The sequence below is a fragment of the Nerophis lumbriciformis genome, linkage group LG12, assembly GCF_033978685.3.
Source record: "Nerophis lumbriciformis linkage group LG12, RoL_Nlum_v2.1, whole genome shotgun sequence".
In the NCBI taxonomy this organism is placed as follows: Eukaryota; Metazoa; Chordata; class Actinopteri; order Syngnathiformes; family Syngnathidae; genus Nerophis; species Nerophis lumbriciformis.
In genome coordinates this window covers 25859854-25887852 of record NC_084559.2, presented here as the reverse complement: position 1 = coordinate 25887852, position 27999 = coordinate 25859854, and the positions used below count along the sequence as shown (strand labels likewise).

Here is a 27999-nt window from a genome sequence, read left to right as displayed (position 1 = left end):
TGAGCGGGTGAAGGTCAGAAGAAAGAAGAAGAAAAGTAACAGGGAGAAAAAGGAAAAGGGAGAAGGAAAGAAGAAAAAACGTTCAAAAGACATTGAAGAGGAGTCAGTGGATGATGGATCAGAGAGAAATGAAAGAGGAAAGAGGAGGAGAACTGAAAAGAAGGACAAACATAAAAGCAGGAGTGAAAGAAAGGAAGGTGAAGTCAAAGAAAGGGTGGAAAAGAAAGTAAAAGAGAAGAACATGAAAAATGAAAGAGTAAAACAAAAGGTAGAGCACGTGGAAGAAGTTGAGGATAAAAAAGCCAAGAGGAAGCACAAAGATGAAAGTGCCAAAAAAGAAGAGAGAAAAAAGAATGACTGGAAACATGAAGTGAAAGAAAAAACAAAGGATGTGAAGAAAAAAAAGCACAAGAAAATAATTGAAACAAGGTACCGTAAATATATTAGTTACAATCATACTTGCCAACCTTGAGACCTCCAATTTCGGGGGGTGGGGGTGGGGGCGGGGGGCGTGGTTGGGGGCGTGGTTAAGAGGGGAGGAGTATATTTACAGGTAGAATTCACCAAGTCAAGTATTTCATATATATATATATATATATATATATATACATATATATATATATATATATATATATATATATATATATATATATATATATATATATATATATATATATATATATATATATATGTCTTAATAAGGTTATCCAAAAAATAGTGCTCGATACCGTAGTAGAGCGCAATATAATATAATATAATATTGAGGGGTTCCCTCAATCATCAGGAGAAAATCTCCTGATGATTGAGGGAACCCCTCATGAAACAGGCCTGTAGAGATGAAGTAGTCTTGTGATTTTTTTCCCACACATACATATATATATATATATATATATATATATATATATATATATATCCCCGCGACCCCGAAGGGAATAAGCGGTAGTAAATGGATGGATGAATGGATATATATACATATATATAAGAAATACTTGACTTTCAGTGAATTCGAGCTATAAATATATATTTATTTTATTTATATGTATATATATAAAAATAAAAGAAATACTTGAATTTCAGTGTTTATTTATTTACACATATACACACACATGACCCTCATCTAGTCATTGTTGAGTTAAGGGTTGAATTGTCCATCCTTGTTCTATTCTCTGTCACTATCTTTCTAACCATGCTGAACACCCTCTCTGATGATGCATTGCTGTGTGGCACGCACAAAAGTGCTTTCATCAAATACACTAAATGGCAGTATTGTCCTGTTTAAGAGTGTCACAACATTGCTGTTTACGGCAGACGAACTGCTTTACTGTAGACGAAAACATGACTGCTGTTGTTGTGTGTTGTTGCCGCGCTGGGAGGACGTTAATGAAACTGCCTAACAATAAACCCACATAAGAAACCAAGAACTCGCCCTCGATCATGGCACGTTGTTTATATTGTGGGAAAGCGGACTCAGGTCCGCATGGAGCTAGAGGGGGCGTGGCCTCCAGCTCTGCCTGAATTTCGGGAGATTTTTGGGAGAAAATTTGTCCCGGGAGGTTTTCGGGAGAGGCGCTGAATTTCGGGAGTCTCCCGGAAAATTCGGGAGGGTTGGCAAGTATGGTTACAATAATCCAAAACTTAAACACTTGATGAAAAAAACAACATTTTCATGTCTCAGTTCAGAGCAGGAGACAAGTGAAGAAGACACCAGCGAGGAGGACGACAGTGACGAGGAAGACTTGAGTCCACAGTCACTGACGGCTGAGGATCTGCAGGAGCTTAAAGAGGAAGTGGACGACAGGAAGAAACTGATCCAAAGTCTTCGGGGGAAGCCTTGGCCCATGAAAAAGAAGCTGTCAACTTTACGGTAACTGTCACTGGTCAACGTGTCGACTGTGGGAGTTGAGGTATAGCTCGGTTGGTAGAGTGGCCGTGCCAGCAACTTGAGGGTTGCAGGTTCGATCCCCGCTTCCGCCATCCTAGTCACTGCCGTTGTGTCCTTGGGCAAGACACTTTACCCACCTGCTCCCAGTGCCACCCACACTGGTTTAAATGTAACTTAGATATTGGGTTTCACTATGTAAAGCACTTTGAGTCACTAGAGAAAAAGCGCTATATAAATATAATTCACTTCACTTCACTTCTTCTTCTTTCCAGGGAGTCTCAGGACTTTGTGGAGAAGTATGAAGGAGCTTTGGGCAAAGGGAAAGGTAGAAAGTTCTACGCTTACAAGGTCATGATGAGCAAGGTAAGACAAGGCTGCTGAATTCAATTAGTCAATGTTGGCAAATATTAGTACAGTGGTCCTCAACTTAAGAGTGTTTTGAGAAAAGAGCTGTCTCTTGGCTATTTTTTTAGACAAAGAGTGAGTCACAAGAATCCCTGCCATTAGTTGACATAGCGAATGTCAGTGAACCCCTTAAAGGGGAACATTATCACAATTTCAGAAGGGTTAAAACCATTAAAAATCAGTTCCTAGTGGCTTATTTTATTTTTCGAAGTTTTTTTCAAAATTTTACCCATCACGCAATATCCCTAAAAAAAGCTTCAAAGTGCCTGATTTTAACCATCGTTATATACACCCGTCCATTTTCCTGTGACGTCACATAGTGATGCCGATACAAACAAACATGGCGGCTAGAACGGCAAGGTATAGCGACATTAACTCGGATTCAGACTCGGATTTCAGCGGCTTAAGCGATTCAACAGATTACGCATGTATTGAAACGGATGATTGTAGTGTGGAGGCAGGTAGCGAAAACAAAATTGAAGAAGAAACTGAAGCTATTGAGCCATATCGGTTTGAACCGTATGCAAGCGAAACCGACAAAAACGACACGACAGCCAGCGACACGGGAGAAAGCGAGGACGAATTCGGCGATCGCATTCCAACCAACGATTGGTATGTGTTTGTTTGGCATTAAAGGAAACTAACAACTATGAACTAGGTTTACATCCATCCATCCACCTTCTTCCGCTTATCCGAGGTCGGGTCGTGGGGCAGCAGCCTAAGCAGGGAAGCCCAGACTTCCCTCTCCCCAGCCACTTCATCCAGCTCTTCCTGTGGGACCCCGAGGCGTTCCCAGGCCAGCCGGGAGACATAGTCTTCCCAACGTGTCCTGGGTCTTCCCCGCGGCCTCCTACCGGTCGGACGTGCCCTAAACACCTCCCTAGGGAGGCGTTCGGGTGGCATCCTGACCAGATGCCCGAACCACCTCATCTGGCTCCTCTCGATGTGGAGGAGCAGCGGCTTTACTTTGAGCTCCCCCCGGATGGCAGAGCTTCTCACCCTATCTCTAAGGGAGAGCCCCGCCACCCGGCGGAGGAAACTCATTTCGGCCGCTTGTACCCGTGATCTTGTCCTTTCGGTCATAACCCAAAGCTCATGACCATAGGTGAGGATGGGAACGTAGATCGACCGGTAAATTGAGAGCTTTGCCTTCCGGCTCAGCTCCTTCTTCACCACAACGGATCGATACAGCGTCCGCATTACTGAAGACGCAGCACCGATCCGCCTGTCGATCTCACGATCCACTCTTCCCTCACTCGTGAACAAGACTCCGTGGTACTTGAACTCCTCCACTTAGGGCAAGATCTCCTCCCCAACCCTGAGATGGCACTCCACCCTTTTCCGGGCGAGAACCATGGACTCGGACTTGGAGGTGCTGATTCTCATCCCAGTCACTTCACACTCGGCTGCGAACCGATCCAGTGAGAGCTGAAGATCCTGGCCAGATGAAGCCATCAGGACCACATCATCTGCAAAAAGCAGAGACCTAATCCTGCAGCCACCAAACCGGATCCCCTCAACGCCTTGACTGCGCCTGGAAATTCTGTCCATAAAAGTTAGGTTTACAGCATATGAAATACATTTGGCAACAACATGCACTTTGAGAGTGCAGACAGCCCAGTTTTCATCAATTAATATATTCTGTAGACATACCCTCATCCGCTCTCTTTTCCTGGGGGTCTGGCGGCAGATTTCTTTGACTTTATCGTTGGAAATGCATCTGCTTTGAGTGTCGCAGGATATCCACACATTCTTGCCATCTCTGTCGTAGCATAGCTTTCGTCGGTAAAGTGTGCGGAACAAACGTCCAATTTCTTGCCACTTTCGCATCTTTGGGCCACTGGTGCAACTTGAATCCGTCCCTGTTCGTGTTGTTACACCCTCCGACAACACACCGACGAGGCATGATGTCTCCAAGGTACGGAAAACAGTCGAAAAAACGGAAAATAACAGAGCTGATTTGAATCGGTGTTTGTAATGTGTTTGAGAAAATGGCGGATTGCTTCCCGATGTGACGCCACGTTGTGACGTCATCGCTCCGAGAGCGAATATTAGAAAGGCGTTTAATTCGCCAAAATTCACCCATTTAGAGTTCGGAAATCGGTTAAAAAAATATATGGTCTTTTTTCTGCAACATCAAGGTATATATTGACGCTTACATAGGTCTGGTGATAATGTTCCCCTTTAAGATCCTACCAATCATCTGGTCTTACTCTCGAGCAATAAATATTAAAAATATTTTTTTCAACCATGGGAAGAAAGAAAGTGAGTGTGAAGTAGAAGAAGCGGATAATCTCAATCATCCAAAACATGATCAAGTGTGTCGTCGACTTGGTGAAGCAATTTGAGTGTATCACTGCTAGGCTGCACCATACCGAAGCATTATGAGTCTAAAACCAGCCAAGGATTTTGAATTATATCTAAACGGCGGGGATTTATCAATAAAACCAAATATAAAGAAGCTGCAGATGGTGTGTTTGACAGAGAAGCAGCTGGAATGAGAGACCATAGAAGTCCACTCTCCTCGGTAAATGTTGTATATTATTGTCACATTACTTCTTAAACTACTGGAATTGTTAGTATTTGTAGAGGTTGCCCTCTAGTGCAGTGGTCCCCAAACACCGGGCCGTGGACCGGTACCGGGCCACACAGTTGTTGGCTTAATAAATCACATTATGAGCACTAAATGATTATATTTGCATCTCCTCCCAGTATTGCGGGCATTCTAATAATCAGCATAAATTCTGCATATACACGAATGCAGCTGATTTAGGCTCCAGCACCCCCCGCGACCCAAAAAGGGACAAGCGGTAGCAAATGGATGGATGGATAGATACATGAAGACAGACACGCAAAATGGATTGCGCGCTCTATTTTGCTCTTTTAACAGACACGATCCCCTGCGCACAAGCGTGCTAGATTAGATCTGCGTACGCTACCAAGTTTGCACGTTTTAATACACGCAAACCTTTAGTGCATCAGGTTGGATGTCATCATTGTTTGGTATTCTTTCTTTGGGAACTTGATTTTACAGAATGATAATGGGACTAACGGAGGACAGTAGTTTGTTGGGTTTAATGTTTGGCCGTACGATGAAAGAGACAACGAACAAAAACTGGGGCAAACATTTGGCAAATATTTTCGTCAAAAACCGAATCCTGTGAAAGGTGGGAGCGTACGGAAACTGAGGTAACAATGTAATTTAGACCTCATCCAAATTGGGATTGTTCATATACATATATATATATTTTTTTAGAAATGGATGAAGTTTCAACGGGATTTTGAAAACTTCAAAACGGCATGCATCCCCTGGGAGATGAAAATCAAGGAGATTGAAAGTGAGTTGAAAAACAAAGTTTCCTGTTAGAACCAGTCTTGAAAAACAGGTCAAGGTTTTTCAGTGAGCATTCGTGTAACATATCTTCATGTCCCCCATGTGTCCCACGTGTGACAGGTCACTTTGGCTCCTCTGTTGCCTCCTACTTCATCTTCTTGCGGTGGATGTACGGCATCAACATGATCTTGTTTGGTCTGACCTTTGGCCTGGTCATGGTGCCAGAGGTTTGTCGCTACATGCCACCAACTGAATCCAATGTATTATTATCTACAAACCCCGTTTCCATATGAGTTGGGAAATTGTGTTAGATGTAAATATAAACGGAATACAATGATTTGCTAATCCTTTTCAACCCATATTCAATTGAATGCACTACAAAGACAAGATATTTGATGTTCAAATTCATAAACTTTATTTTTTTTTGCAAATAATAATTAACTTAGAATTTCATGGCTGCAACACGTGCCAAAGTAGTTGGGAAAGGGCATGTTCACCAAGGTGTTACATGGCCTTTCCTTTTAACAACACTCAGTAAACGTTTGGGAACTGAGGAGACACATTTTTTAAGCTTCTCAGGTGGAATTCTTTCCCATTCTTGCTTGATGTACAGCTTAAGTTGTTCAACAGTCCGCGTCTCCGTTGTGGTATTTTAGGCTTCATAATGCGCCACACATTTTCAATGGGAGACAGGTCTGGACTACAGGCAGGCCAGTCTAGTACCCGCACTCTTTTACTATAAAGCCACGTTGATGTAACACGTGGCTTGGCATTGTCTTGCTGAAATAAGCAGGGGCGTCTATGGTAACGTTGCTTGGATGGCAACATATGTTGCTCCAAAACCTGCATGTACCTTTCAGCATTAATGGCGCCTTCACAGATGTGTAAGTTACCCATGTCTTGGGCACTAATACACCCCCATACCATCACAGATGCTGGTTTTTCAACTTTGCGCCTATAACAATCCGGATGGTTCTTTTCCTCTTTGGTCCGGAGGACACAACGTCCACAGTTTCCAAAAACAATTTGAAATGTGGACTCGTCAGACCACCGAACACTTTTCCACTTTGTATCAGTCCATCTTAGATGAGCTCAGACCCAGCGAAGCCGACTGCGTTTCTGGGTGTTGTTGATAAACGGTTTTCGCCTTGCATAGGAGAGTTTTAACTTTCACTTACAGATGTAGCGACCAACTGTAGTCACTGACAGTGGGTTTCTGAAGTGTTCCCATGTGGTGATATCCTTTACACACTGATGTCGCTTGTTGATGCAGTACAGCCTGAGGGATTGTAGGTCACGGGCTTAGCTGCTTAAGTGCAGTGATTTCTCCTGATTCTCTGAACCCTTTGATGATATTACGGACCGTAGATGGTGAAATCCCTAAATTCCTTGCAATAGCTGGTTGAGAAAGGTTTTTCTTAAACTGTTCCACAATTTGCTCACGCATTTGTTGACAAAGTGGTGACCCTCGCCCCATCCTTGTTTGTGAATGACTGAGCATTTCATGGAATCTACTTTTACACCCAATCATGGCACCCACCTGTTCCCAATTTGCCTGTTCACCTGTGGGATGTTCCAAATAAGTGTTTGATGAGCATTCCTCAACTTTATCAGTATTTATTGCCACCTTTCCCAACTTCTTTGTCACGTGTTGCTGGCATCAAATTCTAAAGTTAATGATTATTTGCAAAAAAAAAAAATTCATCAGTTTGAACATCAAATATGTTGTCTTTGTAGCATATTCAACTGAATATGGGTTGAAAATGATTTGCAAATCATTGTATTTTGTTTATATTTACATCTAACACAATTTCCCAACTCATATGGAAACGGGGTTTGTATTATTAATATTATTATTGTGTGTTTGCTAATCAGGCATTGATGGGGAGGCCCTATGGCAGCATCCCAAGAAAGACTGTCCCCAGGGCTGAGGAAGGGGGTGCAATGAACTTTGCTGTCCTGTGGGACTTTGGGGTCAGTTTATATTTGTGTAATATTATGTTCCTTTTGCTTGCTCTTATTTCAAATGTGCCGCTGCAGGGTTACGCCCAGTACTCTGTCCTCTTCTACGGTTACTACAATGATCAGCGTTCCATCGGCTGGCTCAAGTTCCGTATGCCTCTGTCTTATTTCTTGGTTGGAGTGGGCACAGTGGCCTACAGCTACATGGTGGTGATCAGAACGTGAGTGATTTACTGTGCAAAATACGAAATGTAATAAGTAATAAATATACCTTGTCTTTGATAAAAGGATGGCTCGTAATGCAAACGAGACCGGAGTTGGAGACGACAACAGCTTTAATTTCAGCTGGAAAACGTTCACAAGCTGGGACTACCTGATAGGGAACGCAGAAACTGCGGATAATAAATTTGCCTCCATCACTACCAGTTTTAAGGTCAATCCTTATGTATTGTGTCTCACCGCAAGAATTACGACACATTTACAACGAGCTTGTGTATTATTTTCGTCACACCAGGAAGCCATCTTAGAAGAGCAAGAGAGTCAAAAGGATGACAACATTCATTTGACTCGCTTCCTGCGGGTGATGGCCAACTTCCTGGTCTTGTGCTGCTTAGCAGGAAGTGGATACCTTATTTACTTTGTTGTGCGGCGCTCTCAGAAGTTTGCCCTGGATGGACTGGACAACCACAGCTGGTGGGAACGGAATGAGGTACAATTGAAAGAGTGAAACAGAGGATTAAGAACTATAGTGCCATGTGGGCACGTATCTGAGAATGGGTGATTAAACTATTAAAATGATAATAGTGTGCAACACTGATAATATAGTGGTACACCGTCTCTGTGCAGCCAGTGGGGTTTCAGTTCCCAGTCAGGGAAGGTGTGAATGTGCGTCTGAATGGTTGTTTGTCCTGTGATAGCCTGTCGACCAGTCCAAGCTGAAGTCTACTTTTTGCCTGAAGTCAGCTAGGCAGTGACGTGCGGTGAGGTTGATGGCTGGTGAGGCACTGACTTCATCACAGTCAGATTTACAAACATATGAACCCTAAAGAGTATCGTATTCACCATTTGATTGGCAGCAGTTAACGGGTTATGTTTAAAAGCTCATACCAGCATTCTTCCCTGCTTGGCACTCAGCATCAAGGGTTGGAATTGGGGGTTAAATCACCAAAAATTATTCCCGGGTGCGGCGCCGCTGCTGCCCACTGCTCCCCTCACCTCCCAGGGGGTGATCAAGGGGATGGGTCAAATGCAGAGGACAAATTTCACCACACCTAGTGTGTGTGTGACAATCATTGGTACTTTAACATAACTTTAACTTTACACATACAAACTGTAGCACACAAAAAAGCACATTTAATTAAAAAATTTTTTATTATGGTCTTACCTTTACTTATAAATGACGTCCATGCGCAGCTCCTTTTGAACAAAAGCATCGATAACTTGTTTATAGAAGTCTTCCTTATCTTTCTTCAGTTTCAAAAGTCTCTCTGTCTCGATGGAGATCTTCCTTTAAGTATTACCTCCTGCTTCGATTGAAAGTCCAGTTTAGAAAACTGTTTTATTTTAGATATGTAATCCTCCATGTTAAACGTCCAGGCAAGAGGAAAAAATAAACGATCGCTGCTAGCTGTTGCTGCTTGTTGTCACTTCTTCTGCAGCCGAGTAGTCGCAAGAATGATCTCTGGGATCACTACCGCCCTCTACCACCAGGAGGCGGGATTGCTGCGAGCCTCACACAGTGCGTCTTCGCAGCAGTTTTATGATTGCTCAGCACAAGAAATACGTTACACACATACAGTTGTTGACAAAATACACTGTACATTATATACCTCAGCTAACTAAACTATGGAAATGTATAATATAATTCATATAGCAATACGGTCTCACTGCACAGCAGGCCAGCAGTTAGCCGAGTCATTGCGCAATCCATGGTGAGGCTCAACTCAGTGACGTGCCTCAACTGGCTGCTGACTCACCGCAAGTCTCTTCTCAGTATTTGAACGGCAAATGTGAAAATTCAGCGATTTTGAATAAAAATAATCTAAAACTGGTGAAGTTAAATGGAAAATAACTTTATAGTATAATCACTGGATACATATAACAATTTAATAATTTTTTTTTCTCTTTATATATTTTTTTCTTTCCATGATGGCACGTGAGGCCCCGCCTCACCTGCCTCCCCTGACTGCACGTCACTGCAGCTAGGATAAGCTCCACTTCTCCACTTAACAGGATTAACTATAGAACATGGATATTAGATTGTTACACTGCACCATACAGGCAACAGCCACAGTTAAAAACATCTTGTATGGTTAGAGGTTAGAAAACTGGTTGGTAATATCTGGTACTGCTCTAAACTGGTTCAAGTCTTATCTCAATCAAAGGATGTACTTTGTTGGAATTGGTAACTGTGTCGCAGACCAGGTGTCAATTCTGGGACACCTATTGTTCAACTTGTACATGCTGCCACTAGGTCAGCTAATATTCAGCTTCAATGTGTCCTACCACAACTATACAGATGACAGTCAGATCTACGTGTCATTGAAGGTAGGTGAACGTTGACCTGTTGATTCACTTTGTTGCTGATCGAACAGATCAGTATGTAGATGCAAAACTATTTTCTTCAACTAAACTCAGAATATACTGAAATCCAGTGGTGTGCCGTCAAGGCCAGCTTCTCTGCTGGCCTAACAACTAGAAATCATGATCATGGTTAAAGATAAAAGTAATGTTTCATTTACTTTCCTTAAATATCCAAAAGTATTCATATCCTCTTCATGTCATATTATGCTCCTTCCAGTGCTGTTGTTTTTAGGTTAGTTTTTATCCAATCAGAATTCAGCTAGCTTATGTTGCCATGCTGTACGAAATCTACCTTCAGAATCAACAATGCGGTTATCTGTGCACTGTAAGTGAACGGGCACATACAGTTGATATATAATTGCGATAGACAATCAGATCACGAGTTGTTGTCAGTAAGACCTTCTAGCTGGCCTCACGTTGAACGTGACATTTACGCACCCTGGGATTGGATACTCACTGGTTTGAGCCGCGGCGGTGCTATGCAGATCAGCAGAGCCACACCCGGGACCGTTAGCGGATCAATTTGAGAACACATACAGTTGCCTTCAGAATCAACAATGCAGGCATCTGTGCACTGTACGTGAACAGGCACATACAGTTGATATATAACTGCGATAGCCAAGCAGATCACAAGTTGTTGACAGTAGCCTATCTAGGTAGCCTGATGTTAACGAGAATGTGATTGGATACTCACTTGTCATTCCAAAGTGAGTATCCAATCACAAGCTGCTATTTCAATTTAATAAAGCAGGAAGTGTTGCGCCGTAGCCATACCGGGCTATCAGAGAAATAATTAAAAATAAAATACTCACTTTTTTAACACACAAAGGAGAACAAAATGTTAAATGGCAGATATACATTTTCAAGGCCATTTTCAAGGATATTTAAAGAGAAACTACATCTTGTGAGACGATGTCGGCCAACCCCGGAAGGTAGCTGAGCTGTCCCGGCGATAAAATGGGGAAATGTCCGCCACTTCCACTCAAATCTACCGACTACGAGCGGTACCACTGGCTTATATGGCGTCGCATGGGTGCTACAAATTGTGAGTTCAAATATTTGATTTCTTTACTTTTTCACGTTTAATATGTTTTTTGCTATTTTAATTTTGACAGTACCACATAATATATGTTTTAATTGCTGATGCAGGTTTATTGATTTTTAAATGCGCCAGAAAATAACCCGTTTTGTACACTGTTGAGGTGGTCCAATGCCCAGTAGGGCGTAAATGTGTTTATGTATAGTATTTCCCCAGCAATGGTCATGTGGTGACATAAATTATGGTATTTTGGGAGGTAATTATTGAAGTCGGACATCACTGAAGGCCTAGGTGGGAAACGCACGGCCCGCCACTGCTGAAATCATCGTCTGTGACCCATAGAAGCAAAGTGAACATTTAATCAGTCACCTTAGACCCTCTCTCTGAAACCTAGTAATCAGGTTGGAAATCTAGGGATAATAATGCACTCAGACTTTAACTTTAACAGCCACAGTAAGTCAATGACATCAGCAGCTTATTGCCACCCAAAAACACTACTAAAACCAAAGGAATAGTTTCTAAAGCAGACTTGGACTAATCCATGCCTTTGTCTCTAGCAGGTTAGACTAATGTAATGGCCTTTTCACTGGGCTCGCTATAGGCTCTTTTCCACCGCAGGAACTTTTTCTAGAAACTTCCCCGTTTACCCCTGTGTTTCAACCAAAGACCACCCAGGTGAATTTAGTTCTTCAGGAACCGTTCAGAGTTCCTCCTAGCTAGGTAGGACTTTTCCAAGATACACAGTTCTCTTTCAACAACACGACCGCCATTGCAACATATGCGGCGACTTGTTTATTCCTTTTTTCTTGTGTATTTCTAATACAACAAATTTGACAACGGATATAAAGAAGAACAAAAGGAGCTTTCCAAATGCAGGAACTTTTTTGGGGCATCCTTGTGCTGAAGAACGCTGATCAGTGGAATTAACATGCAGTGTTTTCACTCAGCCAAAGTCTTTAAACTATATGCCGTTTATTGTTTATTATTTTTACAAACGTAATTTTGTTACGCGACGCTACGAGAAGTGAACGGATTATTTTAAACGTATTTACGGAGGAGAATGAAGCTGGACTCGAAGCGGGGACCTCAGCTGCTTACTACTTTGACTTCATTGGATTGATGTGGGGGAAAAAGGAGGCAGCACATGGGTGGAACGAAGGTAAATAACATCAAATGTTACCTATTTACTTTATTATATGTTGTATAAGTAGTCAGTGACACTCCATTTGTGTAGTTATTAGCCTCAACCAGAGTGAACAGAATGCTAATGCTAACAGATGTGTTTGTGTTGTCGGCGTGAGATAAACACTGACATTTATTATTTATTTATTGTTATTTACAGCTGAAATGGACCACAAAGAATCGCCTGACCCTAGACTGTTGGACATTGCAGGCAAAAGCCAGATTTTTTATGAACAATTCGGTACACTTTATTTCATAAATCATATTGTGTTGTATATCATTGCTTTGTATTTTAATTACTTACTTTTTAGTAAAAGAACTGTGACCCTAATATTGTCTGTTTATTTAAGTGGTATGGAAATATAGTAAACCACTCCTCCATACGTCATCAGCCTGATTTGTGTAAACTATCCTGAACTGTGAAATGTGGTGGGAACACAAACCAAATTTCTACAGGAACCTATAGATCCAGCACCCAGAGGTTCCAAGAACCAAACGTTCCTGAACTTTTGGTGGAAAAGGGCCTTATACGAGCAAAATGCTGCTGCTCGAGTCCTGACTAGAACCAGGAAATATGTTAAATATACAAATTTATGCACTGGCTTCCCGTTGCTCAAACAATAGACTTTAAAACAGCTCAAGTATTTTCATGGTCTTCTGCCAAAATACGTCTCTGACATGTTAGAACAGTGGTTCTTAACCTTGTTGGAGGAACCGAACCCCACCAGTTTCATGTGCACATTCACCGAACCCTTCTTTAGTGAAAAATAGTGGAGGGTTTTTCAAATTCAAGACAAAGTTATATGTTTTTGGTAACACTATAGTATGGGGAACATATTCTAAGTAACAAAAACTTAATTTAGAGTTATTTGGACACTAGGGGAACATATTCTAAGTAATCGATTGATTGATTGATTGATTGAGACTTTTATTAGTAGGTTGCACAGTGAAGTACATATTCTGTACAATTGACCACTAAATGGTAACACCCGAATAAGTTTTTCAACTTGTTTAAGTCGGGGTCCACTTAAATTGATTCATGATACAGATATATACTATCATATATACTATCATCATAATACAGTCATCACACAAGATAATCATCAGGGTGTATACATTGAATTATTTACATTATTTACAATTCGGGGTGTGGGGGTTTGGTTGTTATCATCAGTCATCAACAATTGAGAACAGAGAAATGGATATTGAAACAGTGTAGGTCTGACTTGGTAGGATATGTACAGCAAGTAGTGGACATAGAGAGAGAGAGAGAGAGAGAGATCAGAAGGCATAAGAAAAGTATCTACATTTGATTGATTAAATTTTGATTATTAAGAATCCGGGGAGGGTGTTAGTTTAGGGTTGAAGTTGCCTGGAGGTGTACTTTTATTACGGTTTTGAAGGAGGATAGAGATGCCCTTTCTTTTATACCTGTTGGGAGCGCATTCCACATTGATGTGGCATAGAAAGAGAATGAGTTAAGACCTTTGTTAGATCGGAATCTGGGTTTAACGTGGTTAGTGGAGCTCCCCCTGGTGTTGTGGTTATGGCGGTCATTTACGTTAAGGAAGTAGTTTGACATGTACTTCGGTATCAGGGAGGTGTAGCGGATTTTATAGACTAGGCTCAGTGCAAGTTGTTTTACCCTGTCCTCCACCCTGAACCAGCCCACTTTGGAGAAGTGGGTAGGAGTGAGGTGTGATCTGGGGTGGAGGTCTAGAAGTAATCTGACTAGCTTGTTCTGGGATGTTTGGAGTTTAGATTTGAGGATTTTGGAGGTGCTAGGGTACCAGGAGGTGCATGCGTAATCGAAAAAGGGTTGAACGAGAGTTCCCGCTAGAATCCTCACGGTGTTTTTGTTGACCAGAGAGGAGATTTTATAGAGAAATCTCGTTCGTTGGTTGACCTTAATTTAGAGTTATTTGGTTAGGGTTAGGGTCAGGGTTAGAGGGTTAGGGTTATAATAGGGCCATGCCGAATAAGGCATTAATAATGACGAGTTAAGAGCCAATATGTTACTAATTTGCATGTTAATAAGCAACTTATTAATGGTGAATATGTTCCCCATACTAAAGTGTTACCATGTTTTTTTACTGGTGCATAAAATGAACCATGCATGAACATCACCTTGTTCAAACAACAAAACCAACACAGTGCATAAACTCACAACAAATTACACACCTGCAAATCAGTCAGCTGTTGCCGTATCCGTAATACGCCGATAGGGAGCAGTTTGTATTTACACGATGAGTCGGGTGTGTTTTGACCTCCGCCGGACCCCAGAGGCCGACTCACCGAACCCTGAGGGTTCGATCAAACCAAGGTTAAGAACCACTGTGTTAGAACCATATGAACCAACACGGGCTATGAGAAGCTCAGGTAGTGGTCACTTGCTCGTGCCCAGAGTCAGGACTAAACATGATGAGGCCAGTTTTATGCTACTAAAACAGTCTTCCAAACAGTCTTCCAGAAGATATGAAAAGGCTCAAAGTTGGCAAAGTTCAAATCCGGGATGAAAACATTTGAATTTAATTGTGAACATGACAAATGAAAATATTGTATCTACACTCTTTGATTTTAATTGAATGTTATTTGTTATCGTATGCATATGTAAAGTACTTTGAATTACCGTGGGTATGAAGTGTGCTCTATTTATAAACTTGCCTTGATTTTTTTGGTTAATTAATTAACTTATTATCTTGCAGACAATGTAAAAATATGACCATCACTGTTTGTGCAGGTGTACCCATTAAGTGTACTGTTAATGTATTTGTTGCAGCATCTAAAATCAGTGAAACAGGTTTTCCCAAATTCAATATACCGGTATGTAATCTCGTTCTGTGGTCACTGAAAATAAGTAGATTTTCATTGCTTCTGTACTGTACATAGATCACATTTTTGAATACTGTGTTTTTTCAGGTAAATATGATCATGTCATTACTCGGGATGTTTTGTCCCATGCTGTTTGACATCATTAGCACTTTGGAAAACTACCACCCTCGAGTCGCCCTGCAGTGGCAGCTGGGCCGCATCTTTGCCCTCTTCTTGGGAAACCTCTACACCTTCATCATTGCACTCATGGATGAGATCAACCTCAAAGTGAGGTCAAATGTGTGCAGATGCTGCGTAATTTAATAGCACACGAGCTCAAGGCTTTGTGCGTTTTGCAGAGGGAGGAGGAAAAAATAGTCAAGTTCAACATAACTCTGTGGGAAGCAAGTCTTTACAATGGCACCCTCTCGGAAAACAGTACCGTGCCACCTGTTGTGGATCCTGCTGATGTGCCTCGCGGACCGTGCTGGGAGACCATGGTGGGACAGGTCAGTCTTTAATTGTCAACATATCGCTTGTCACAAGAGTGAGTACAACAATTCAGCCACCATGGTACAATGGGATTGTTGCTCATCAGAGACACTATTTAAGCCTGCCTTTGCCGGTCTCTCGTCCTGGCTTTTTTTGTTTGCTTCACGTTACTGTTACGAAAGTTTTGCTTGCCTCCTAGCTCATGCTAAGTCTAGCTTCAAGTGCTATCGTCACCTTGTTCCGTCGGTTGTTTTCTGTTTTGTACCTCTTTGATTCTTGTTTCAAGATTAAATCATGTTCCTACCTGCAAGTCCTGTCCGGAGTCGTCCGTTTGCATCCCGGGAGAACGAACCGCACAGTAAGCTGCAACCAAGCCGTAACAGGGATATGCTATAGAAATAGACTTAGAGTAATATGGTTAATGGATTTTATTCTTTTATAGTGCTTTTCTACCTTCATGGTACTCAAAGCGCTTTGAGACTATTATCCTTATTTCCACATTCACCCATTCATACACACATTCACACACTGATGGCAGGAGCTGCCATGCAAGGTGCTAACCCCGACCCATCAGGAGCAAGGGTTAAGTGTCTTGCCCAAGGACACAACGGATGTGACTAAGGTGGCGGAAGCTAGGATCGAACCTGGAACCCCCAAATTGCTGGCATGTTTGCTCTATCAACCGGGCCACGCCGTCCCCAATGTCAGTGTAGAGCTTGTACGGCGGTGTATATTTACAAAGTATAGACACGTGTTCCTGCAGGAACCCATGAAATAAGGTGAGGGGTTCCCCAAGTCTCAATTTTAGGTCCCGTCCCTTTATCTTTACCAAATACCAGAACAAAAACAAAGACCCATGGTAAAACGGCATTTGTGAAACAACTTGTCAGAGAGCCTCAGGACTGCTGAGATTGTTGATAGTTTTATTTTATTCTTTTTTTAAAAAGGTTTAACACAAACTTTTTTTACTGGCTTTAACTGAACATTTTAAACTGTTCTTAGCGTCTTAAAGGGAACATTATCACCAGACCTATGTAAGCGTCAATATATACCTTGATGTTGCAGAAAAAAGACCATATATTTTTTTAACCGATTTCCGAACTCTATATGGGGGAATTTTGGCGAATTAAACGCCTTTCTAATATTCGCTCTTGGAGCGATGACGTCACAACGTGCCGTCACATCGGGAAGCAATCCGCCATTTTCTCAAACACATTACAAACACCGAGTCAAATCAGCTCTGTTATTTTCTGTTTTTTCGACTGTTTTCCGTACCTTGGAGACATCATGCCTCGTCGGTGTGTTGTTGGAGGGTGTAACAACACAAACAGGGACGGATTCAAGTTGCACCAGTGGCCCAAAGATGCGAAAGTGGCAAGAAATTGGACGTTTGTTCCGCACACTTTACCGACGAAAGCTATGCTACGACAGAGATGGCAAGAATGTGTGGATATCCTGCGACACTCAAAGCAGATGCATTTCCAACGATAAAGTCAAAGAAATCTGCCGCCAGACCCCCATTGAATCTGCCGGAGTGTGTGAGCAATTCAGGGACAAAGGACCTCGGTAGCACGGCAAGCAATGGTGGCAGTTTGTTCCCGCAGACGAGCGAGCTAAACCCCCTGGATGTCTTGGCTCACACCGTCCCTTATGCCACCGAAGATGATCAAGAGAAGAATATTGACCCTAGCTTCCCTGGCCTGCTGACATCAACTCCAAAACTGGACAGATCAGCTTTCAGGAAAAGAGCACGGATGAGGGTATGTCTACAGAATATATTAATTGATGAAAAGTGGGCTGTCTGCACTCTCAAAGTGCATGTTGTTGCCAAATGTATTTCATATGCTGTAAACCTAGTTCATAGTTGTTAGTTTCCTTTAATGCCAAACAAACACATACCAATCGTTGGTTAGAAGGCGATCGCCGAATTCGTCCTCGCTTTCTCCCGTGTCGCTGGCTGTCGTGTCGTTTTCGTCTGGTTTTGCTTGCATACGGTTCAAACCGATATGGCTCAAAAGCTTCAGTTTCTTCTTCAATTTCGTTTTCGCTACCTGCCTCCACACTACAACCATCCGTTTCAATACATTCATAATCTGTTGAATCGCTTAAACTGCTGAAATCCGAGTCTGAATCCGAGCTAATGTCGCTATAGCTTGCTGTTCTTTCCGTCATGTTTGTTTGTGTTGGCTTCACTATGTGACGTCACAGGAAAATGGACGGGTGTTTATAACGATGGTTAAAATCAGGCACTTTGAAGCTTTTTTTAGGGATATTGCGTGATGGGTAAAATTTTGAAAAAAACTTCCAAAAATATAATAAGCCACTGGGAACTGATTTTTAATGGTTTTAACCCTTCTGAAATTGTGATAATGTTCCCCTTTAACTTTTATTCTGTTATTTTCTATTTTATTTATTGCTATTATTACTATTATTACTGTCATACTATTTAATGTACATATTTATTTTTAAATTTTTTAATTTTTTAAACTGGTGTAAAGCACATTGTGTTGCAACTTCCCTGTGAAAGAAAAGTGCTATATAAATAAAGTTTTGATTGATTAATTGACTATATATTTTTTAAATGACTCAACACAGAGTGAACACATTGTGCCCAATAACATTATTACTATTTTTGCAGGACCACTTAATGTGCTTAATGTGCTGAAAATTTTAATTTCCCCTCGAGGATTAATAAAGTATTTCTGATTCTGATTCTGAATACATGTACTGTACTGCACATCATAAAAACCTGGTTGCCCTATCATTTGCAGGAGTTTGTGCGACTCATCATATCTGATACCATAACAACCTACACCACGCTGCTTATTGGTGATTTCCTGAGAGCTGTGCTCGTTCGTTTTTTCAACTACTGCTGGTGCTGGGACCTGGAGGCTGGATTTGTGAGTCATCGTTTTCTAACTGCCTCCTGAAATTTCTACACAGGCTGCGAAAATATGAGTCAGTAGAGTATTTTTTATTTTTTTATGTATTTTTTTTCTATGTAAAAGCCGTCATACTCTGAGTTTGATGTGAGTGGGAATGTTCTTGGCTTGATCTTCAATCAAGGAATGATATGGTAAGAAAAGGACAATGTTTTTATAATAACAAATATAAAAACAAGTTTACTTTCACAAACGTGCCTGTATAAATTTTATATCATCCTATTTATTTTGCATTCCAATAATATTGTATCCAATTTTGTCATAACTTATTTTTGCCCATCACTTCCTGTCCTATCTTATCCTATCCTACTCTATATCCTATACTATCCGATATCCTATCCTATCCTATCTTAAATTCTATCCTATATCCTCTTCTATCCTATCATATCCTATATTCTATCCTATATCCTAAACTATGTATTATCCTATCCTATCTTATAGCCTATAGCAGGGGTCGGCAACCTTTACCACTCAAAGAGCCATTTTGACCAGTTTCACAAATTAAAGAAGACAATGGGAGCCACAAAAATCTTTTGAAAATTAAAAATGAAATAACACTGCATGCAAAGTTTTTTTTCTTGCTTTGTGCTATGCATTAACCAAAGGTCTCTGACACGCGGCCCACACCTTAATATGAAAATTGAATGTTAGTGTAGCCCGCAAGTTTTATATGAATGGTGCTTGACAGCGTCATACTTGTCAACCTTCCCAATTTTTCCGGCAGACTACAAATTTCAGGGAAATTATTCTCCCGAACGTGCCGTGAAGGTACAGCATATAGCGCCCACTACAACCAGTGTGCCGGCCCAGCCACATGTTGTATGGGGCTTCTGCTTGCTCACGTAAGTGACAGCAAGGCATACTTGGTCAACAACCACACAGGTTACACTGACGGTATAAAAAACTTTAACACTCTTACTAATAATGCGCCACACTGTGAACCCACATCAAACAAGAATGACAAACACATTTCGGGGGGGGTTGTTTTATATGGCCACCGTCAGTGTAACCTGTGTGGCTGTTGAGCAAGTATGCCTTGTGCAAGTAGAAGATGCATACAACAAAAGGCTAAGCTGGCACGCTGTTTGTACAGATTGTAGAGGGCGCAAAATGCTGCACCGTCGTGGCACGCCCTTATTATTATTGTTAGGCTGAAAATTGGAGAATATTAAACCCCGGGAGTTTTCTGCGAGAGGCATCGAAATCCGGGAAAATCGGGAAGGTCGGCAAGTATGCAGCTGAGCCGCATCAGAGTGATCAAAGAGCCGCATGCGGCTCCGGAGCCGCGGGTTGCCGACCCCTGGCCTATAGTAACCTACACACCCCGTTTCCATATGAGTTGGGAAATTATGTTAGATGTAAATATAAACGGAATACAATGATTTGCAAATAGTTTTCAACCCATATTCAGTTGAATATGCTACAAAGACAACATATTTGATGTTCAAACTGATAAACATTTTTTTTTGTGCAAATAATCAGGGGCGCCGAAAAGGGGGGGTAAAGTAGACGGATTCTAGGGGCCCATGATGGAGGGGGGCCCAGAGAGGCCCCTAATGATGATGAAATTATAATACAGAAAAAATAATGACACTGTGTTGGGGGCCCTGTAAAGATTATTTTCATGGGGCCCAAAATCCCTAGCGGCGCCCCTGCAAATAATCATTAACTTTAGAATTTGATGCCAGCAACACGTGACAAAGAAGTTGGGAAAGGTGGCAATAAATACTGATAAAGTTGAGGAATGCTCATCAAACACTTATTTGGAACATCCCACAGGTGAACAGGCAAATTGGGAACAGGTGGGTGCCATGATTGGGTATAAAAGTAGATTCCATGAAATGCTCAGTCATTCACAAACAAGAATGAGGCGAGGGATTTGTCCTCTGCATTTGACCTCTTGTCCCATCTGTCTTGACCTTACAACATCTGAGTATAGCACTGCATTCTTTTAGGATGGGCGCCTTCTATGCTCCTTGCCTGCCCGCTTTGAATGTCCTCCGCCTCCACGTGTCCATGTACCTTCAGTGCTGGGCCGTCATGTGCTGTAACGTGCCGCAGGAAAGAGTTTTCAAGGCGTCCGGCTCAAACAACTTCTACATGGCCATGTTATTGGTCATCCTCTTCCTTTCCACCCTACCTGCAATGTACACCATTGTCACAATCCCTCCGTCTTTTGATTGCGGACCCTTCAGGTAACGAATTGACTATTTACAAAGTGTGCGCAGGTTTTCCATGTTGCTCATTCTTTCTCTTCAGTGGCAAGAATCGTATGTTTGATGTGATCCATGAGACTCTGGAGTCAGACTTCCCAGCCTGGTTTGGAAAAGTGTTTAGTTATGCCTCCAATCCTGGACTGGTGCTGCCCTTCATGTTGCTCATGGTGTGAGTAAGAATGTTGGAGTATGTCTGCCGTATACAAACATGACACTTGTGTCTTAAACATTTGGGGGAGTGTCGATGGTTTTCTGACCGTAATGACTAATAAGACAATCATTTTTTTGTCCATACTGGCAAAACAATATTCTGTGGATTAGTGCATTGGGCAACATTGTAATACAGTGGTACCTCGGTTAGTAGTCTGGTCGAATCAAACAACACATTTTATAAAAATCAAAGCAATTTTTTCCATTTTTAAAAATGTAAATCCAATTAATCTGTTGCAGACACCCAAAAATATCAACACAAACACATTTTATAGAGCAGTGGTTCTCAACCTTTTTTCAGTGATGTACCCCCTGTGAACATTTTTTTAATTTAAGTACCCCCTAATCAGAGCAAAGCATTTTTGGTTGGAAAAAAAGAGATAAAGAAGTAAAATACAGCACTATGTCATCAGTTTCTGATTTATTAAATTGTACAACAGTGCAAAATATTGCTAATTTGTAGTGGTTTTTCTTGAACTATTTAGGAAAAAAAGATATAAAAATAACTAAAAACTTGTTGAAAAATAAACAATTATAAATAAAGATTTCTACACATAGAAGTAATCATCAACTTAAAGTGCACTCTTTGGATTCATAAACTTAATTCTAAACATTTCCTCACAAAAAAAGAAATCTTTAACATCAATATTTATGGAACATGTCCACAAAAAAAATCTAGCTGTCAACACTGAATATTGCATTGTTGCATTGTAATGAATGGAATAGCCTACTTGATTTGATGTTCAGTTTATGAACTTACATTCATATTTTGTTGAAGTATTATTCAATAAATATATTTATAAAATATTTTTGAATTGTTGCTATTTTTAGAATATTTAAAAAAAATCTCACGTACCCCTTGGCATACCTTCAAGTACCCCCAGGGGTACGCGCACCCCCATTTGAGAAACACTGTTATAGAGAACAATTATTAGGGATGTCCGATAATATTATCGGCCGATAAATGCTTTAAAATGTAATATCGGAAATGATCGGTATCGGTTTCAAAATTATCGGTATCTGTTTCAAAGAGTAAAATGTATGACTTTTTAAAACTCCGCTGTGTACACGGACGTAGGGAGAAATACAGAGCACCAATTAACCTTAAAGGCACTGCCTTTGCGTGCCGGCCCAGTCACATAATATCTACGGCTTTTTTCACACACACAAGTAAATGCAAGGCATACTTGGTCAACAACCATACAGGTCACACTGAGGGTGGCCATATAAACAACTTTAACACTGTTACAAATATGTGCCACCCTGTGAACCCACACCAAACAAGAATGACAAACACATTTCGGGAGAACATCCGCACCGTAACACGACATAAACACGGCAGAACAAATACCCAGAACCCCTCGCAGCACTAACTCTTCCGGGACGCTACAATATACACCCCCCGCTACCCCCCCCCCCCCCCCCCCCACCCACCTCAACCTCCTCATGCTCTCTCAGGGAGAGCATGTCCCCAATTCCAAGCTGCTGTTTTGAGGCATGTTAAAAAAAAAATAATGCACTTTGTGACTTCAATAATAAATATGGCAGTGCCATGTTGGCATTTTTTTTCCATAACTTGAATTGATTTATTTTGGAAAACCTTGTTACATTGTTTAATGCATTCAGTGGGGCATCACAACAAAATTAGGCATGATTATGTGTTAATTCCACGACTGTATTAATCGGTATCGGTTGATATCGGAATCGGTAATTAAGAGTTGGACAATATCGATAATGGCAAAAAAGCCATTATCGGACATCTCTAACAATTATAGTTTGCAGAAAATGAAAAATAATACTTAACGACACATTACATGGAAAACTGTACATTTCACATCACTATTATCTTTAGTGAAGACTTTTGTTGTCTAAAACGGTGATGAGCAGAGAGGGTGGGAGAGAGAGCTTTTTTCTTAAATCCAATAGTGTTTCTCACCTTTTTAATCATGACATTACAACTTTCCCCCCCGCCCCCGGTGGGTTATATTGCAGTAGTACTCAAGACTGCGAGTCTTTGTTTGGGAACTTGATTTTGTTTAATGCACTGCATGCTGTCAATCATTGTCAATCATCTGTTGTGTTTCGGCACTTGCATTGTACTTTGATGTAACATGTATCTAAATGTGACTTCCTGTATATTCTACAAAAAAATGCGGTTTAACACTGTCCGATTTATGGACAGCACCACTCTTCTTAACAACTGACGTTGTGTTCAACCTTTGAATTGCCACAAAACACACTGATTAGTAATCCATAGCGCAGTGTTTTTCAACCTTTTTTGAGCCAAGGCACATTTTTTGCGTTGAAAAAATCCGGAGGCACACCACCAGCAGAAATCATTAAAAATTAAACTCAGTTGACAGTAAAAAGTCGTTGCCGCAATTGTTGGATATGACTTTAAACCATAAACAACCATGCATCACTATAGCTCTTGTCTCAAAGTACACTGCAAAAACTGAAATCTAAGTAAGATTAAATATCTCAAATAAGGGTGATATTTGCTTATTTTCTGTCTGATAAGATAATTCTTCTCACTGAGCAGATGTTATGTTAGAGTTTTTTACTTGTTTTAAGGGTTTTGGTCTTAAATGATCTCAGTAAGATATTACAGCTTGTTGCTGAGATGTTATAACCTATATTGAGTAAAACATGATTGAAACTAGAATATCAACTGATGCAAAGCTGTGTCATCAACACTCACAAGTATAAAACTACTTTAAGTAACAATTTCTTATTTCAAGCATGAAAAACAATTAATGACTTTGACACAATTGTGTCTCATAATTAAAACAGATGACAGCCAAATGGACTTTGCTGTTTTATTTTCAATGAAACTATAGAAAATATGTACTCATATAGTAGTACAGTTGTTATTAGTGAGAATATACTTATTTTAAGGTATTTTTGGGTTCATTGAGGTTAGTTAATTTTACTTGTTTTGGAAAGTCTTGACAAGCCAAATTTTCTTGTTCTATTGGCAGATAATTTTGCTTAGTTCAAATAAAATACCCCTAATTTTTGTATTTTTTTGTTTCTTGTTTTTGAACACTGACTTTTTGCAGTGTATGTGTACTGTCACCACCTGTCACATCACGCCCTGACTTATTTGGACTTTTTTGCTGTTTTCCTGTGTGTAGTGTTTTAGTTCTTGTCTTGCGCTCCTATTTTGGTGGCTTTTTCTCTTTTTTTGGTATTTTCCTGTAGCAGTTTCATGTCTCCCTTTGAACGATATTTCCCGCATCTACTTTGTTTTTATCCTTCTTTGTGGGGACATTGTCGATTGCATGTTCGGATGTACATTGTGGACGCCATCTTTGCTCCACAGTAAGTCTTTGCTGTCGTCCAGCATTCTGTTTTTGTTTACTTTGTAGCCAGTTCAGTTTTAGTTTCGTTCTGCATAGCCTTCCCTAAGCTTCAATGCCTTTTCTTAGGGGCACTCTCCTTTTGTTTATAGTTTTGTTTAAGCTTTAGACACCTTTTTACCTGCACGCTGCCTCCCGCTGTTTCCGACATCTACAAAGCAATTAGCTACCGGCTGCCACCTACTGATATGGAAGAGTATTACATGGTTACTCTGCCGAGCTCTAGACAGCACCGACACTCAACAACAACACATCATTTGCAGACTATGATTACTGGTTTGCAAAAAATATTTTTTACCCCAAATAGGTGAAATTAGATAATCTCCTACAGCACACCAAACTGTATCTCACGGCACACTAGTGCCGCGGCACAGTGGTTGAAAAACACTGCCATAGCAGTGGGAATCTTTGGGCACCTCACTATTTGATTCGATTCAGATTCTTGGGGTGACGAATCGATTAAGAATCAAGTCTAGATTTTACACGATTCTCTTAATATATTACTTGGTTGTAAATTACTAATTAGGTTATAAAAGCTCCTCTTGGCTGTTAGCGTATGATTTTTACATGCAGTGTTAGCCTAAAAAAGGTCAGTCCATCTAGCCATCCATTTTCTACCGCTTGTACCTCTTAATTCAATTTAATTGACAAAAAAGCAGAATTAAAAAAAATAAAAATGCATCAGGATGTGAATCGATTTTTTTTTTAGCACCATAGTATTCAAGCTCTCCTCTGTCATCTGGCAGCTCAAGTTAGCAGTGCACACCTACTCAATTTTACAAATCATGCATCTCTCTATGCGTGGGAATTAGCCATACGGTAATCGAGACGGTACTGTATATAAAAAACGATTTTTGGCCGTACGAACACAGAGGTGCCACTGTAATGCTTTGGGGTTTGTATGAATATCATATAACGTTTCAGTAATAATCACTGGCTCTATATTACAGGCTGTCCATTTATTACTTGCAGTCCACGTCTAAAAGCTACAAGGCAGCAAACATTGAACTGAAGAAAAAACTACAGACGGTAAATTGGTTTTCCTACTTTATTGAGTAATTATACACAATATAACCATGTCATTGTTTTGGGTCAATATCAAAATTCATAGTATGGTGCCAACAGGAATTCTGGGCCCCATGGAAAAGAAATTCACATTGGACTGTCAATCAGTCCAATGCAGCTAGATCGACTTTCCCAAGTCGATCTAGCTGCGGCTGCACAGAACTACTGTAATTCACGCCCACTTACGGACGTGTCCACTTACGAACGTGCCCACAGACCGCAGAGCTGACTACAACCAAAGTGAAGCGGGTCTTAAATGGAAGTGAATAATAATAATAATTTCTTACTTCAAGCATGAAAAAAAAATCATGATGCCGAGCGCATATCATTATGTCAAGATAATGGCACTAGCATTTACTTAATTTAAGAACATATTGAGCAAAAAGGTCTCAATTTGTTTTTCTACCAAGAAAAGTGAACTTGTTATTAGTGAGAATATACTTATTTTAAAGGTATTTTTTGGGTTCATTGAGGTTAGCTAATTTTACTTGTTTTGGAAAGTCTTGACAAGCCACATTTTCTTGTTCTATTGGCAGATAATTTTGCTTACTTCAAATAAAATACCCCTAATTTTTTTTTTCTTTTTCTTGTTTTTGAACACTGACTTTTTGCAGTGCAGGCCCGCGAACGGGTTTTATCCGGCCGGCGGGATGAGTTTGTGAAGTATAAAAATTAACCTTACGTTTTTGAAAGAAAGAAACTGCTTTTCTAAATGTGTCCACTGGATGTCGCAATAGCAATTCTTTATATCTTTGTAGATTATGCTTTATGTACAAAATTAACCAAATGATGTTAGTACATCTGTTAAGAACTGGTCAAGGGGGGGTGATCCCGGGATGCAGAGACGGGAGGCAAGTTTGAAATACAAAAAGTAATACATTTAATAAGTCCAAAAATGTAACAAAGAGCGATGGGGCAAAAGTGCACACCATGTATATTAACAAAACAGGTTCCTCGGTGGTTGGCAGGGGGGAAGGCCAGGGTGCACCAAGCACCGCATAAAGTCTTTGTTGCCTCAAGGAGGCTAGGGAACAAACACAAAGAAGTTAGCAATAACAGGACAAGGGAAAGCAACGTACCATGAGGCGAAGTAGGCGCATGCACGTGCGGAGTTCAGGAAACAATGACCAGCAAGGTCAAGCTGTAGGTGATGAGCTTAAATACTGGCGGGCTAATTGCGAGCAGGTGTGTCACCAGGTCCGCCCCTCGCCGAGGATGAATCACTAAAACACAGGTGCAGACAACAAAGAAGGCAGGAACACACTAAAACACAACAACATCAGTCAAGGAAAATTATCAAATTACATCCTGTAATTCGATTTTGATAGATTGAAAACTAACACCAATGAGTCGACTGATGAACATTATCACATAATTTATTCAGAAAATATAAATAACGACAAATAAAGATAGAATACTATTAACCGCAACGTAAGTGTAAAGAAAAACAACAACATTCTGATTTGTACAATTTCAGAATGTGCTTGTTCTATTTCTAAACAAAGAAAATAATCTGAAGTTGTCTTTATTTTTACGTTATCGTGCCGTGATTTTAGCAGTCCGGCCCACTTGGGAGTAGATTTTTCTCTATGTGGCGCCTGATCTAAAATTAGTTTGACAACCCTGCTCTAAACCTTTCAAAATACGGCCACATTTGCACTGATGCAGGTAAATAAACGGTAGTCCAATTGGACCATCGCCTGAAACCCAGATGGGCCTCTAGGTCACGTGATTGCAACCCAACAATACGGTTCCCTGTATGCCCAACTTCTACTGTACACAACTCTGTAGCTGCACATGCCAAATTTATCCACAAGATGGCAGCAGAGTCCAAACAATCATTGGTTGGCTTAGAGGAGGATTCCATTATTTTCTTCCTCTTTTAAAAAATAAAGTATGTATGGTTTTTAAAGTCAAGGAGGAAGTGATACACAATGCTGTCTTTTGTGGGTTTCTGCTTGAAGCAAAATGAAGAGAACAAGAAAAAGAATAAGCTTGCTGCATTGAAGGCTGCAATGGATTTGGAAGAGGCCAGGCAAGCTGCAGAAAAAAACAAGGACAACAAAGCCTTACTGCAAGACCATGAAAGTGAGCGACACTCTTCCATCTATTTTACATACAGCCTGTTTTCATTAGGGTCACAGATGAGCTGGAGCCTATCCCAGCTGACTTTGAGCAGCCTGGGCTAATTAATTGCCAGATATTATTTCTTATAACAGAAAAGTTTAGTATCCACAAATACTAAATGATTTCTCGTTATCCTTAGACGGGGAGAGAAACCACAGCAGAGGTCAGAGGTCACATTGTGGCAAGAATGGACGCAACTCTCCTGCTGTCAAAGACAAAGTGCGTCCGGCCACCACAGCCCCTGCATCCAGGAGTTACCGCCATAGCAACGATGGGGCTACTAGGTACCTGCCCGGCTTCCCTGGGCAAAGTGATCAGAAGGTGCACAGGGTGCCAAGCCTGCAGAGACACTGAGAGAGTCAACACAACTCTAAACTGAGCACTTTA

The 27999-nt window shown here is 40.8% G+C and overlaps 1 protein-coding gene across 1 annotated transcript; it reads left to right on the top strand.

Moving 5' to 3' along the window:
* Positions 1-10: 10 nt before the first annotated feature.
* On the top strand, positions 11-27999 carry tmc1 (transmembrane channel-like 1). Its single transcript, XM_061985785.1, has 18 exons — positions 11-429; positions 1676-1864; positions 2155-2245; positions 5544-5625; positions 5742-5848; positions 7497-7595; positions 7662-7804; positions 7872-8016; positions 8098-8292; positions 15307-15486; positions 15558-15707; positions 18462-18590; positions 18699-18766; positions 20588-20827; positions 20892-21017; positions 25371-25449; positions 27450-27573; positions 27752-27999. Exons 1-18 carry the CDS (start codon positions 242-244, stop codon positions 27964-27966), a joined length of 2550 nt encoding a protein of 849 aa, XP_061841769.1. The 5' UTR covers positions 11-241; the 3' UTR covers positions 27967-27999.

Excerpts from the sequence above, each read along its gene's own strand:
- tmc1 (XM_061985785.1), top strand. The coding sequence starts at position 242 with ATGAAAAATGAAAGAGTAAAACAAAAGGTAGAGCACGTGGAAGAAGTT. Across the intron at positions 15,487-15,557 it reads TGGATGAGATCAACCTCAAA|AGGGAGGAGGAAAAAATAGT; the intron begins GTGAGGTCAAAT and ends TGCGTTTTGCAG. Across the intron at positions 18,767-20,587 it reads TTCAATCAAGGAATGATATG|GATGGGCGCCTTCTATGCTC; the intron begins GTAAGAAAAGGA and ends GCATTCTTTTAG.